This window comes from Vulpes vulpes, chromosome 8 (genome assembly GCF_048418805.1).
Source record: "Vulpes vulpes isolate BD-2025 chromosome 8, VulVul3, whole genome shotgun sequence".
In the NCBI taxonomy this organism is placed as follows: Eukaryota; Metazoa; Chordata; class Mammalia; order Carnivora; family Canidae; genus Vulpes; species Vulpes vulpes.
Genome location: NC_132787.1, coordinates 89,278,958 through 89,293,638, shown reverse-complemented (window position 1 = coordinate 89,293,638; position 14,681 = coordinate 89,278,958). Strand labels below are relative to the sequence as shown.

The 14,681-nt window shown below is 42.1% G+C and overlaps 1 protein-coding gene across 1 annotated transcript in view; it reads left to right on the top strand.

Annotated features, from left to right (window-relative positions):
- The window catches only part of PLB1 (phospholipase B1), a 137,140-nt gene that overhangs the window by 12,777 nt on the left and 109,682 nt on the right, over positions 1 to 14,681 (top strand). The window contains exon 2 of the mRNA XM_072767412.1: positions 7,916 to 8,122. Coding sequence (XP_072623513.1) covers positions 8,029 to 8,122 — 94 coding nt within the window. The 5' untranslated portion in view covers positions 7,916 to 8,028. The remainder of the gene's footprint in view (positions 1 to 7,915; positions 8,123 to 14,681) is intronic.

The following is a 14,681-nucleotide window of genomic DNA, read 5'->3' as shown; positions in this document are numbered from 1 at the left end:
TTATTTTATTTTATTTTATTTTATTTTATTTTATTTTATTTTATTTTATTTTATTATTTGTTTATTCAATTTGCCAACATACAGTGTAACACCCAGTGCTCATCACATCATGGGGCACATAGATTTTAAATGAATTTTAATTTAAATGATTTTAAATGGGGTGTATGTATGAGATTGCCTCGAGAGGCAGACAGAGAAGGATGCAGGCCAGATTTTTGAGGAGCTCCACCAGCAGAGGAGGGGCTGGCAAGGGAGGTTGAGAAGGCACAGCTGTGAAGAAGAAACCAGAAAACTAGACACATAGAGACCAAGGACAGTTTTCTGAGAATAGGAGGAGAGGTCGGCTGTCAAATGTTCCTGAAATGTCAAGTAAGATTAAATCTGAGGACCTTGCTATCCATGGAGTTGAACAACTTGTTGGCCATAGAACATTTCTGGCAAAGCAGTGGGAGGAGAAGCCACACCAAAGTGAGGAGTTGAGACCAGATAGTGGAAGATGTTCTGAAAATTCACCTCAGGGATGGGATGGGTGGAAGATTGGGGTGGCCAGCCACCAGGGATTGGTACTGGAAGAGATGTTAAGTTTCAAGACCATGGAGCCTCACTCTGGTTCAGGAAACATGGATCTCAATGTCAATAGAGAGGAACACTTGGAAACTTGGCTCAAATGGCTCCCAGAAGCAAAGATGAAAGTGAGTGGGAAGTGGAAGGATTCATCCAGGATTCCTACAGAGACCACACCAAGATTCCAGCTGCCCTTGAGAGAGCCTGCAATCAAGTCCCACATTCCCACATGTTCCTGGTCACACATGCTCCTAGGAAGCCTTCCAGGTTCGATGGAAGAACTGAAAACAAAACAAAACAAAAAAACAACAAAAACAACAACCCACACAAAAATGAAGAAGCATCTCAGGTTAAAGGAACTGACCTTTGGAGCAAAAAAACTGGTATTAAAAATCTCTCTTCACCACCTGCTCTGTGTGATCTGGGGCAAGTTTCTAAACATTTCTGTGGGTTATAAGACATATGGAATATGAAAATTTGTTTTCTTCACATTTTCTCTTTTGGATGCTAATCCTCCAGTTATGAACAAGGCTGTTCCTGAACCCAAGAAGAAAGGAACAACAAGCTGGCTTGCCTCAGCCAGCAGTGCCCAGAGACAGAGACACAAAGGTATTCATTCCTTCAGGAGGGGTGGCTAAACAAGCTGAGGTGTCTACTGGACCAGCCTGGCTGTCCTGATGGCCAGAGCTCAGCACAGAGTCCACCATGGCCCCAGCCCAGCCCGCTCATCCGCATGAGGGTCCTGAGACAGAAGGCCAGCCTTACTCTCTTCCCTGCCTTAGTCCTCTCCCCAAGTGGTGCAATCAAAGGTAAACACTGGGCCTGCCCAGAGACCTGGCAAAACAAGTACACTTGTGCATCATCATCATTATCAAACTATTAACACCACGTGCAGCGTGGGTGTGGGGCTGAAAGCCCAGTGTGGTAGCAAGCAGGTGACACCATGCCACAGCAATCCCCTGCCCACAGCCAAAGGCCCGGAGGCCCCATTCTGGAGTGGCAGTGTGGTTGGAGGGACATCCCCAGCTCATAATCTGCCCTAGCAGGTGGTGGAGAAGCTGTCTTCCTTCTCTGGATCCCTAGTCTAGGAGAAGCCTTCCCAAGCAGATACTCTGCTCTGAACCCAGGTCAGGGAGGCATGTGGGGTCAATGCATGATGGTTGGAGCTGCAGGATCCAGGAGCCTTCCAGCATGGTCTGAAACATGAGAGATTCCGAGGAGACTTTGGTTGTTCCCTTTGGATTTGAAGAATAGATCACAACTCTCACTGACAGGATATAAAGGGATTTGAGTAAGAGAAAGATTAGCCACATAGCAGAAGTTCCCTGGGATCCCCCTGGTTGGCAGAGGACTCCACCAGCTCTGCTACATGGGGTCTCAGCTTAAGAAGACCCAGGGGAGAGCTTTTCCTGTGTGCTAGTGTCCACTGGCCGTGCCAGCCAGCCTATCGTCATGGAATCTTCCTTCCCAGAATGAAGATGTCTGTGCTTTACGTGGTTTCTGCTAGAGTGAGGTCTGTGTGGAATCCCTCTAGCTTGAACTTGACCACTGCTGGGCTGTGATGGAAAGGGCAAGCTACCCTCAGTAGTTAAGCAGCCTTGGGCAAGTCACTAATCTTCTCTGGGTTTTTAGTCTCTTACATGTAAAACTGGACTGAAAATTCATTGCTGCAAGTGGTCAGGGTGATTCAGCGCTACATGATGAGTGGGAAAGAGCTCCAGAATTGAATTAGGAAATCCAAAACCTAGTTCAGGCCCTGTCTCTTTCTTTGCCTCAGTTTCCTCCTCTCGGCAACAGGGGTGGAGGGGACTGACTGGGTGGCTGTTAAGGTACAGGTGCCCTCTGACCGGTTCTGACCTCATCCCTATTTCTTTCCAGCCCCTGGGTGGGATTCTCCTCAGGAGGGGAAAGGAGGTCACAGCTGGGCTGGGACCCAGCAGCTGGGATGGAGCAGAGCATCCCTGTTTGGTTCTCTGGTCCTCTTGAGGTGGTACCAAGGAGGATGCCTCTGGTGCTTCCACCAAGAGGAGCCACATTTCCTCCACAGGTTGATGAGGGCCATGGCTGGGTGGTGGTCAGGCGGGGTGGTCCACTCAGACTCCTCACCTAGGAGGGAACAGTCACACTGCCAGACTCCCCTGCCAGACTCGGTGTATGAATCATAGGCTGTTCTCCACCAATGCAGAATGAAGAGCCTTACCTGGGCTTCTTTCCAGAAGAGACTCTTAAGACCATTTCACCAGGAGCATCTCTGTCATGCAGAGAGAAACTAATAGATATAGAGGGAGAAGACTTGGATCAGAAACTCCTTTTTACAACCTACCAGTTGAGTGACCCTAACTGAGACTTTTAACCCCCTGAGGGAATATAGCTAGTATTAAATAAGATGACATTTATGAGTTCAATTAGCCAGATTCCTGGCACCTAGTAGGTTCTCACCAAATGCTATTTAGTCTTCACCTAGAGGTAAATGTACTAAGGGGTACAGATGGGCAAAGAAATTGATCCCCCTAGGGGCCCACCAGGAGCAGGGCCTGGGGCTGTCCCAGACCCCCAGCTAATTATCTCAGGGCACACATTGTCCTGTCTGCTCACCCTATGTGCTGTGCAAATATCACCACCATCCATGTGTGGGGAGACATAAAGGTTGGGAAGCTGTGGTGGGCTGAATCTGGAGATCGTGGGAGAGGTGAGAGAGGGGAGCAATGGGCAGTGTAGCTGTGTGACTTAGAGGATGTCACAGCTCGGGCTGTGAGCTCCCCATCTGTGAATGGGGGTCAGTCAAGGGCAGTACCATTTTTGCAGTAATGACTGTTGCAAGAGGGAGAGTACCTTGTATGCTTGAGTAGGCAGCTCATCTTACCCTTTCCCCACCTGCCATGGTCCCATTCTTCACACTGTACATCAGTGAATGGAATGTATGTGTCAAACTCACAGATCAGGAAACTAACACATGCGGAAGAGGATATGGCTGCAGATGATAATGGGTGATATGGTTGATCCAGGACTTTAGCCCTGGTGCTCAGTGACTGGGCCTCTCCAGGCACCAGAATCTGGCTCTTTCCCAATCTACTCCCTGACCTCTGAGAGATAAGTCCCAGTGCTCCCCCTCTCCCTGCGTTCCTATGGAGTTCTTCTCAGGAGAGGCCGCCTGGTCAGTCCAATTGTGTCAGCTGTGGTAGCCTGTTCAGGCATCAGGCCATGCCCCGTGGACCTCTGGCTTGTCTGCAGCAGCGGAGATGGAGCCCTCTCCATCCTTCAGTGCTGGGCTTCAGGCAGCCCTGGCTTCACTGGAGCAGGATCCCTCAGTCCTGGCCACACATCGGAATCCATCAGTGAATTTTAAAAATGACACCTACAGAATGTCTGTAGGTGAAGTCTTAAATCTTCCCAGGCGATTCCAAACTGCAGCCAGGATTGAGAACCATTGTGTAGGAGAATAACAGTGTGACCTTGGAGGAAGAGCCACAAGTGTGAGCCTCCATGTTACTTCTCTGTTGTTTTTTTCCATCATGCTTCATGGTATGGGGTCCATGTGCTTCCCTTTTTCCTCAGTTTTCTATCCCCAAACATAATTTTACCCCTTTCATCTTTTCTATTCTGTCCCATTGAGCTGATCTTTTTTATAGTAGTCTTGGTGTCTTCCTTTTATTCTGCTTTTCACTTATTTATGCATCCAACATGTAATGAATGCCTGCTACCACAGGCAACCTACTAGCTGCTGGGAATAGCAAAGAACAAGAAGGCCAGGTCTGATGGAATGCATGTTCTGCTGGGATTTGCCCTGTTTTTCTTTCTCTTTTTATTTTTATTTTTTAAAAATATTTTATTTATTTATTCATGACAGGCACACAGAGAGAGAGAGGCAGAGACACAGGCAGAGGGAGAAGCAGGCTCCACGCAGGGAGCCTGATGTTGGACTCAATCCCGGGACTTCAGGATCATGCCCTGGGCTGAAGGCAGGTGCAAAACCTCTGAGCCACCCAGGGATCCCCTCTTTCTCATTTTATTAATAAGGCTGGGATACTTGGAAAAAAAATTTTTTAAGATACATGTTACTGGTCCCTTCTTAATTTTGTCTCTTATTTTTACTCCTTAAACTTCTTGTTTGATTATAAGCAAAGCCTCCGCCCAAAGGAAATTAAATAAGCTCAGTTAGTCGTGTTGGACAATGTTTTGCATGTGTGTGTATACACAGGTCTTGTGTTGTATCAACAGAGGAACACTGGCATCTGGATGTTATTTGTGTTTGGAGATTCCTAAGCCAAGCCTCCTTGTACTTCTGTGCCTGGGAAGGCTCTTGGAGAACACAGCCTTGATTAAACTAGTTGTCTTCTCTCTGAAGAATACTCAACCAACGAATAAAGATTAGGTGAGGGTCTCTTATGCATAGGACATTGAGCTAGGTGTTCTTGTAGGGAGAGGTTCTGGAGATGCCCAAATGGCAATAAGCAAAAGGCCCAGCCTCTCCCTCAGGAAGCCCACCAAGGATATAGGACTATCTCCACACAGAAGTAGTGAGCGATACAAGGCTGTCATGGTGAGGGCAAGTAGGCACTTCAGAAAAGCCATCATTTGGAGAAGACAATTCTCAGTGTATTACTGGCACCAGTGCAGATTATTCTGAGGTAGAGAGTTTCACCCCTCCTACAGTTCTGGTGTGTACCTTCCCCTTCAAGCTGTGGGTCTTCTGTAAATAGGCACCAATGAGAACCCATCCTGTCCTAGATGATAGGCCACCAACATATACTTTCCATCACATTGGCAGAGCTCACTCAGGAGACAGGGTCTAGGTTTTCCTTGTTAAAAAAAAAAAAAAAAAAAAAAGGACAATTTTACTTACTCTCTTCTCACAACTGCTAAAAAGTTTGTACTTTCTTCCCAAGGCTCAGAGCCAATCATAGGCATTGTCTTAGCTGCTAGCATAGGGAATTTGGTGGAGCTGCATCTTTAACCAGAGAGAAGAACAAACCTGTTTTTTCTTGGAGCATAGGGATTTCTTTATGGAACTGATCTACTGCTGTCTGAGGGAGTGGTCTTCAATTTCTTTTTTAATGGCCCATATTAAGAAATACATTTTGCATCACTGCCTGTGACTGAAAGGAGTTTCCCAAAACATCACTTACCCTTACTATATGCAATGCCTTCAGGTATTTTATATTCTATTTAATTTTTTTAAATTACTGATGAGTCCACCAAATTAAATTCATGGGATAATAATAGGTTGTAACCCCAGTTTGGAAAACACTCTTCAGAAGCCACTGCTGCTTTAATCCACATGGGCCCTGAGGCCAAGGCTTGGTCTAGCACCCCCTTGTGGATTTCTGGACAACAGTAAGCACCCGGCTTGTTCAGTCACCAAGATATCCGTGTGCCTGTGCCTTTCCCAAAAGGAACATCTGCTGATTGTTGCTAACATTTGAAATGAAGCATCTTCCCTCCTCTGGGATATGTCTTCTTAGGACATCTTAGTAGCAAAACTCAGAGAAGAAATGTTTGTTAAAAAGTGATGGAGCTTATTTCTGGCTTTTGACAAGTACTGGCCCCTGTGTTTTCACAGCTGCTAATAGAACACATAGATGCATCTGCTCTAAATAAGCTCCTCATGCATGTGAAGAGCACCCACAGTGCCTAGTAAGGGTGCCCAAGAGGTGTTAGTCTCTCACTGCCTCACAGCTGATAAGGATTCTTTGATGTGTTGACAGGACTCGAAGATTTCTTATATTTAAGAGAATTCAGTCTGTCCTATAACAAAATGCCTTGCAAAGGTTAAAAGTATTTTTAAGTCACTTCTCAATGTTTCTAAATGTAAAAGAGGTTAGAGATTGATGTGCTTGCCAACCCAGTTGGGCCATGGTGGTTGTACAGAGAAGCATTAAGCGATGGAAACAAATACATGCATTGTAAAGCCAAGCTATTTCTGCCCATTTCCCATGATGTGTCCCATCCCACCTTCAACTGGCCCAAGCTAAGTGGGGGCCAGTGACCTTTCATTCAGTCCAAGTAGGTTCAGGCATGCTCCTTAAAGCTGCTGGTGGCATAGAACTGGGAAGGACTCCTACAATCCTTAATAGTGAGTCTGTAGCTTTGGGTCTCTTGTTGGGCTTGTGGGCAATTAGTGAAGATAACTAGTGTCCAGTGTTCAGGAGCATCTGTGCCCAAATGGCCCTTTGGGTCATTTTTTTCTTCCTTCTCTGCATGTATTCCTCTCTTCTGGGCTCTGGAACCATCCCATGGCCAGCTGGGCCCATTGTAGCAGTGCCCACACATGCCTGGTGTGACCTGAGCCCTCTGTGCAGCTCTAAGGCTGAGGCTTTGGCATGGCTAAATCAGTGGTTACCCACAAGTCACATTATATTGAACAGATGAGAAAGGAAGACAACATCTTAATGTCTGAGAGCCAGGAACAAAAGGCTGCCACTTAGATTTTACTTTATACTCAAGACAACCAACATATAACTATGATTTGAAACATACTGAAAAAATGTCAGCAGATCAAGATCTGAGGTTGAACAATAGAAGCCAGCTCCAGACTCCTAGCTGGAGCTCAGAAGTCTGACTCTTGGCCTTGCTGCCCTAACAATGGCCAAAATGCAAGGATAATTTAAATATATTAGTCCGTATTACCCAAAGGCAAATGTTACTTGAAATTTATGGAAAATATTTGAATTTCACCCCTCAGGTATTTTGGCACCCAGGCTTTAAATTCCAACTCTTTCTGCCCAGTTTAGACCCTTCCCAGCATTTCAACTTTGATTGCCCAAAGCAAAATGCTAATTCTGTCAAATGAGTTCCAATGGCTCACCTCTGGCTTGTATCTCTCAATTCAACATGCAGACAATTGATGTGTGGCATACACATCAGTCCAACACTCCTGGCCACCTGTGGCTTTGGAGGTAAGGACAGAAACAAACCTCTCTGAATCATACAGACCAGGGAGCCCAGCTGCACTCCTCAGACACTGTGGGAACACATTTCACAATAAGATGTCACATTTAGGAGGGGACTTTAGGGTTTACAGTTGTTACAAAGTACTTTCACTCTACCTATGGCTTTTATCTCCATAGATTACAGCTGAGAAGGAAACAAAGCCACGTTAAGGGACTCACCCAAGATCTCACAGCTATTGTCAATCTGGGATTCCAGTCCTATACTTCCAGTCCTAAGCTCCTCCAAGCAGGCCAGAGCCCCGACACTGGTGATCTTTGGATGTTCATGACCTTGGGAGGCCATACTGAAGAGGCTATGTGGTCCCAGCCCTTTGATGCCTTTGTCTAGAACATGCTACCCATCTTTGACCTATCTACTTTGAGAAATCTTCTGCCTAAATGTTAATATTTATCATTTACAGCTGGCCACTGCCCCCTTTCAAAGGTGAACATAGTAAAATTTATGACAGGCGTGCTATCAGACAACAGAGAAGCATAAAAGCACAAGAAAGAGTGGCACTCTCCATCTGTGCAAATGATTCATCCAAGGCTGGGACACCTGACGGATTCTGGAATGGGGCTGCAGCCACGCGTTTTCCTCCTGGGGCTACTATTGCTTCTGGGGCAAGGTAAGTCTGCCTTTTGCTCAGAGGGCAACCAGTGGGTCAACCTGCTGGTGTCCCATGTTGCTTAGGCACAGAGCTTGAGAGAGGAACATATCTTTCTCATGCACAGGTTAGATGCAAGCAGGCTGGAATGCTAGGGTTCAAGTGCCCATGGCTGTGGGGCAAGAGGCAGGTCTGGAGCTAAGTGAGGAGTGCTGATGGGCAGTAGCCAAGTGGTGCAAAAAAAAAAAAGCCATAGGTGCAAGGAACAATTAAGATCGGGGTTCTAGTTCTCTGTGTTGTGTGGCCTTGGGTGAGTTCTATCTCCCTGGACCTTGATTTCATCTCATCCTTAAAATGGGAATACTACTATTTTATGCGCTTTGCTTTGTTTTTGCTAGAAGGACAGAGGAAGGCAGGCTCATTAGCCTGACTCCAGCTAGACATCTTACACAATTTGTTTTTGGGAACATATTTGGCTTTCTTTGGTCCTGAGTTGAAAGCAGAGACAAAAAGTAGGGAAGCTGGAATCACAGCATCCTCACTATTTTGGGCTAATAGCTGTGGGGGTGGTGGTTGAGCTTCCTTGACCAGCTGCTGATGTGCAGGTCAGAGTTCACATTCATCAGTGGTCTGGCCAACGTCTGTTTGATATTCAATTTCTTTATTTCTAAAGTTTTCAATCTTATGCTCTGGTTTCTCTTCAGATCATATCAATCTTTCACCTTTTATTAAGAGTTTTTAGTCTTTCCCTTCTGTGTGTCCTTTATGTCTTAAGAACACCTCTCCTATATTGACATCATGACATTAGCCTGTATTTCCTTCTAAAACTTCATAAATTTGCTTTTCTCATTTGGGTCTTTAATACATCTGGGATTGATTTTTTGTGACTAGTGTAAGAGGGGAACCCAATTTTACTTTTTTTTTTTTTCATGAAAATAAAGGTTATCCCAGCACCATTTATGGAGAAGTCCATTGTTTCCCTACTGCTGTGAAGAGCACCCTCTGTTCCTATACAAAGGGCTTGGATGTGCTTGCAATTGTTTCAAAACTTGGCTTATTCATTTGTCTACCCCTGTGCCAATGGCACATTGTCTTAATTCTTAATTAAGCTTTATAGTAAGTTTTATTATTTGGGAAAAGAGGTCTTTCTATTTTTTTTTTTCTTCTTAGAAATAACTTGACTTTGAACTTCCATATAAATTTTACTGTCACTTTCTATCCCTAAAAAGACAATTGGGATTTTGATCAAAACTGATTTGAATTCTGTATATCAAGTTGGGGAAAGCAAACATCTTTATGATACTGAGCCTTCCAAACCAAGAGCATGTTTAGATCTATTTTCTTTAATGCTTCTCAAGGTTTTGTAGTTTCTTTGGTGAGATCTTGCATACATTTTGTTTTATTTATTCTTAGGCATATGATATTTTATTGTATGATAGGTGGATTTTAAAATTTTTATTTTGAAATGTTTATTGGTATATAGAATTGATTTTTATGTGTTGATTTTGAGCCCAATTGCATTCTTATAAGTTTAAATAAGTTATCTGTATATTCTTTTGGATTTTCTCTATACTCCGTCCTGCCAATAATGACAGTTTTGCTGCTCTATTCAATCTATGTACTTTTTCTTTCTTTTGCCTCCTTGTACTGGCTCCACTACAGTTTTTCATGGAAGTGATCCTTATTCCCAAGTTCAAAGAGAAAATGTTTAACAGGGGATCCCTGGGTGGCTCAGCGGTTTGGCGCCTGCCTTTGGCCGGGGGGCGCGATCCTGGAGTCCTCGGATTGAGTCCCACGTCAGGCTCCAGCATGGAGCCTGCTTCTCCCTCTGCCTGTGTCTCTGCCTCTCTCTCTCTCTCTCTCTCTCTCTGTCTATCATGAATAAATAAAAAATAAAAAAATCTTTAAAAAAAAAGAAAATGTTTAACATTTTGTCAGTATGTATGGTGTTTGCTATAGGCTTTTCTGCAGATACTCTTTATGAAACTAAGAATATCTATTTTATTACTAGTTTAAGAGGTTTCTAGAAAATGATGAGTGAATGTTGAATTTTACCTAATACTTTTTCTGCACTTATTGAGATGATTATGTGATTGACTCCTTTAAATTTGTTAATGTGATAAATTGACTTATTATTCATTTTTTTCAGTCATTACTTACTAGATTTACTGAAGACCATACATTGTATTTGCTTGCCCTGCCTTTTCTACCTCTTTTAATCTAGAACAGTTCTTTAGTCTTTTGGTTTGTTTGTTGTTTTGTGTCACTGAAAACTTTAGGCTATTTTGTGTGTGTGTGTGTGTGTGTGTGTGTGCACTTTAATTTGGATTTGTCCAAAGTATTTATTCCTTGCTGGAATCAGATTAAACTCTTTGGGCAGAAATACAGAATAGATCATGTTGTGTCCTTGATGTAGTACATTGGGGATATAGGTGATGTTGGTAAATGCCCTAACTGGTGGCATTAAATTGGTAACTTGACTAAAGTGCATCTGCCAGATTTCTCCCTTGTTAAGGAAACTTCCCCCAGGTGATTTATAAATTATTTGTAAGGAGATACTGTGATACTATGAGACTCTTCTTATACTCAGTGGTTTTTCTGTCCACTGATGATTCTTGCCTTAATCGATTATTACCAGAGTGACTGTAAAATGGTGATTTAAAAATACCTCTCATTCCTTCTAATATTGATAGTTTGCATTCCCTATTTAAAAAATATTCTCTATCACACTCTTTTTATATTCTTTTTAATACAAAATGGATTTATGGATTCTTTTATTAACCAGGGCATTATAATCCATTCAAATCATTATTCATTATTTTGATGTAATTACAGATTTGGCCAGCGAAGCCTCTTCACACTGTCTCCTATGTCCCATCCATTTTTAAGCTTTTAGCTATATGAAACAACCTATTCCAATGAATCTTGTATTTTTCCTATCTTAGCCATGCAATTAGCCATTTCTTCAAGGTTTCGATTGTTGGAAAATTGTATTTAGAAACCAGGTATCTAGGTGGTAGGGATGTTCATTGCTGCTGGAGTGTCATTATGTCCAAGCTCACTCAGTGGACAGATCTAGGAAATACAGTTTTCTTTTTAAAAAACAAATGTAAAAAAAAATGTATACAGTTTATCTCTAACTTTAGTTAGAATTGGACTTTCATCTCCTTCCCTCATTTCAGACTGGTTTTTGTCCTTCCCTCACAGTGCAAACCAAGGTTACAAAAACATCAATAAATCTATTCATTTACTGAGTCCTATGATATATACAATATAACATTAGAATCACTCTAACAATAGGGGCACCCGGGTGGCTCAGTCAGTTGGGCATCTGAGTTGCTCAATGAGTTAGGTGATGAACTTGATTTCAGCCTAGGTCTTAATGTCAGGATCATAATTTCAAGTCTCACATTCCAAGTCTCACATGGAGCCTACTTTAAAAAAAAAAAAAAAGAAGTAGAGGAAGAAGAAGCTCTAACAACAGCACCACCACAATTTCTTTGCCATTGTTTTGCCCTTAGAGTATATCCCACTCAGGGTGTATGATCAAAATAGTTTCTTCAAAATCACTTGAATTAATTCTTTTCTTTTGTTTTCTTTGTATGGTTGTATCATCTATTTGACATATGGTTTGTTTCTTTTTATATTGTTATAGAATTTCTCCCATTTTGATTTTACTTTATTTTTTGAATATATAAAACATAGTTCTGACTTTTGAACTATATTAAGGTGAAAAAATATACTCAGAGAAGTCCCATCCCATTCTCTCACCTTTCCTTGCATCCCATTTCCACCTATTCTTTTAAGTAACCAATTTCATTATTTTCATATTCTTTCTGTGTTTCTTTTTGCAAGCATACTTTATCATTTGTGCAAGAAGTAAGACAAAATAATCTATAATTTTTGTATCTAAATTTTCTTCACTTAATATATCCTGAAATTATGTTGCATCCATTCAAACCTTTTTCATTTTTTTCCAACTGTAGAATATTCCACTATTACCATATATTCAATGAGTCTCCTAAGTGGGCATTAGGTTATTTCCAATATTTTACTATTATAAGTAGTGTTGTCATGAATAATCATGTGCATATGTCTTTTTCATGTTGTTGGAGGTATAGCTTAGGATAAGTTCCCAGACTGAGATTTTTGGGCCAAAGGGTAAATATACATAGTTTTCTTAGTAGAACTCACAAATAAAGCCATCTGGGCCTGGAATATTCTTTTTTTTTGCTAGATTTTTGACTACTGATTCAATTTTTTTAATGGCTATAGAATTCATATCTTTTGTTTCTTGTTAATATGCTTTGGAAAGTTTTGACAAATGGCAACCATTTTATTTGCTCAAAATTCAGTGGATCTTCAGTTTGGGAAGACCTCAGCTGAGACATTTTCTCCCTGTTCTACATGTGTGGGCCTGACATGGAGGATCTATAATGACGTGTTCTGGGGACTTGTTCCTGGTGTGTCTTTCGAGCTCCTCTATGTGACCTTCCTGTAAGGGGAGCCTGGGCTTCTGTACCTGGTGACTCAGGGCTCCAGATGAGCAAAAATAGAAGCCACAGGGCCTCTTAATGCTCAAAAGTCATTTCTGTCACTTCTATTGGTCAGTGCAGGTTTCAGGGCCAGCCTGGATATAAGAGGAAGGAAATAGACTTCACTGCTTGGGTGGAGGAGTAGCAAAAGTCACATTGCAAAGGGGTATATAGGCTGGGAGAAAATGTCAGAGCCATCTTTGGAAAAACATACCACAGTTGAAATTGTATGTTTGTTTCCTATTTCATTAATTTCTGTGAATTGATCTTCCATGGCATTTAGAGTATATCTTGAATCTGTGGCTTGATATCTTTTAGAAATTTTTAAAATTCTCAGCCAGTAGCTCTTGAAATACTGCTTCTACTCCATTATTTCTGTCTTTTCCTTCTGTAGTGCCAGTTAAATGTTTGTTTGGTTTTCTTTATATACCACGTCTCTTAGCCTCTCTTCCAACTGTACCATCTTTTCTGTCTTTCTGTACTGCATTCTAAGTAATTTATTGTGACACATGCCCTAATTTATTCATTCTCTCTGTTGCTGTTAAACCTGATCCTTGAAGATTTTGAAAATTGGTTTTATTTTTCAAATTTAATTTACATTTAGTTCTGTACCAAATTTACCATGTTAGTTTTTAAAGTAATTTTGTGTTCCCATAAATATCAAATTTTCTTTTCTTTTTTAAAAACATAGTAGTTTTATAATTTTGGTCTGATAATTTCAGTATCCAAAGTCTTGGATCTGTTTCAGCTCTATTTTTTTTCCTGCTACTTCTTGCTCGCGGATGCTTTGTTTCTTTCTCCATTTACTTCTTTTTTTATTGTGTGCTGCTTAGACTCCTCCAAAACACTATCTGTGAGACTCTTTGGGACCTAGGATGAATATGCCTGTCTTCTGAAACTATGTAAATGTCATTCCATTGGGCACTGGGGACAATGACATTTGAGGATCCCTTCAAATGAAAGTCACAGGGTGAGGTTCTCTAGAAGAGCCAACCAAGCCCCACACTAACCACTGTACATATACAACAGCTTCCCTCTAAGAAAGATACACTCTTATCCTCATTTTACAGATAAGACAACTGAGACTCAGAAATTAAATAACTTCCCTCAAAGTCATCTAGCTATAAGTACAGGAGCCAGAATTCAGTCCTGAGACTGAATCCCAAGCCAGCGCTTTTCCCCACCACCCTGAATTACAGGTCATAATCCGGCTTTCATTGAAGCTTGGAAATGGGCTCAACAAACAATACACATAGGAATAGGTTCCTTTTCTGAAAGTTTGGGTGTATAAAACTGAAAGCATTATCTCAAAACTACAGTTTTGGCAAGAGATCACTGTATTTAGTAAAGTATAATATTTTGCTAGAATTTCATTTTCCTAAACTGGTCAGTGGTTCCCCAGGAGACTGTCCTTCCCTTGGTATGTACCCACTCCAGGCCTGTCACTGTTAAGCCAAAGGTGGGAGCTGGGTAGACACATCATGTGAGGAAAGGAATACCTCTTCCCTTATTAGAACAAGTAAAGGGGCACCTGGGTGGCTCCGTCAGTTAAGCATCTGCCTTGGGCTCAGGTCATGATCTTAGGATCCTGGATTTGAGCCGCACATCAGGCTCCCTGCTCAGTGGGGAGTCTACTTCTCCCTCTTCCTCTGCACTCCCTCCATCCTGCTCACTCTCTCTCTTTCCCTCTCTTTCTCTAATAAATAAATAAAATCTTAAAAAAAAAAAAAAAGAAAGAAAGAAAGAGAAAAAGAACAAGTAAAGCTAGTTGACATTTGTTTTCCAGGGGCCTAGAGTCCTTCCTGGAGGACTTTCAGGCTTCTAGAAATACTCTTTCTAAATAAGGGTAGAAAGCAACACTGGAGAACTTCTGGTAGCCCAGATTCTTCCAGTTATTGATGAGAGAGGGGCAGGAACTTGCTAGAGTCCCTTATCTAGTTGGTGGCTGAGCCATCCTTGGAACTCCCTTGTCAGATTCTCTTTTACATCAGATGCCTCAGTCTCCACCCCTACCCCCACTCCAACCCACTCACTTGCCTCCAAAT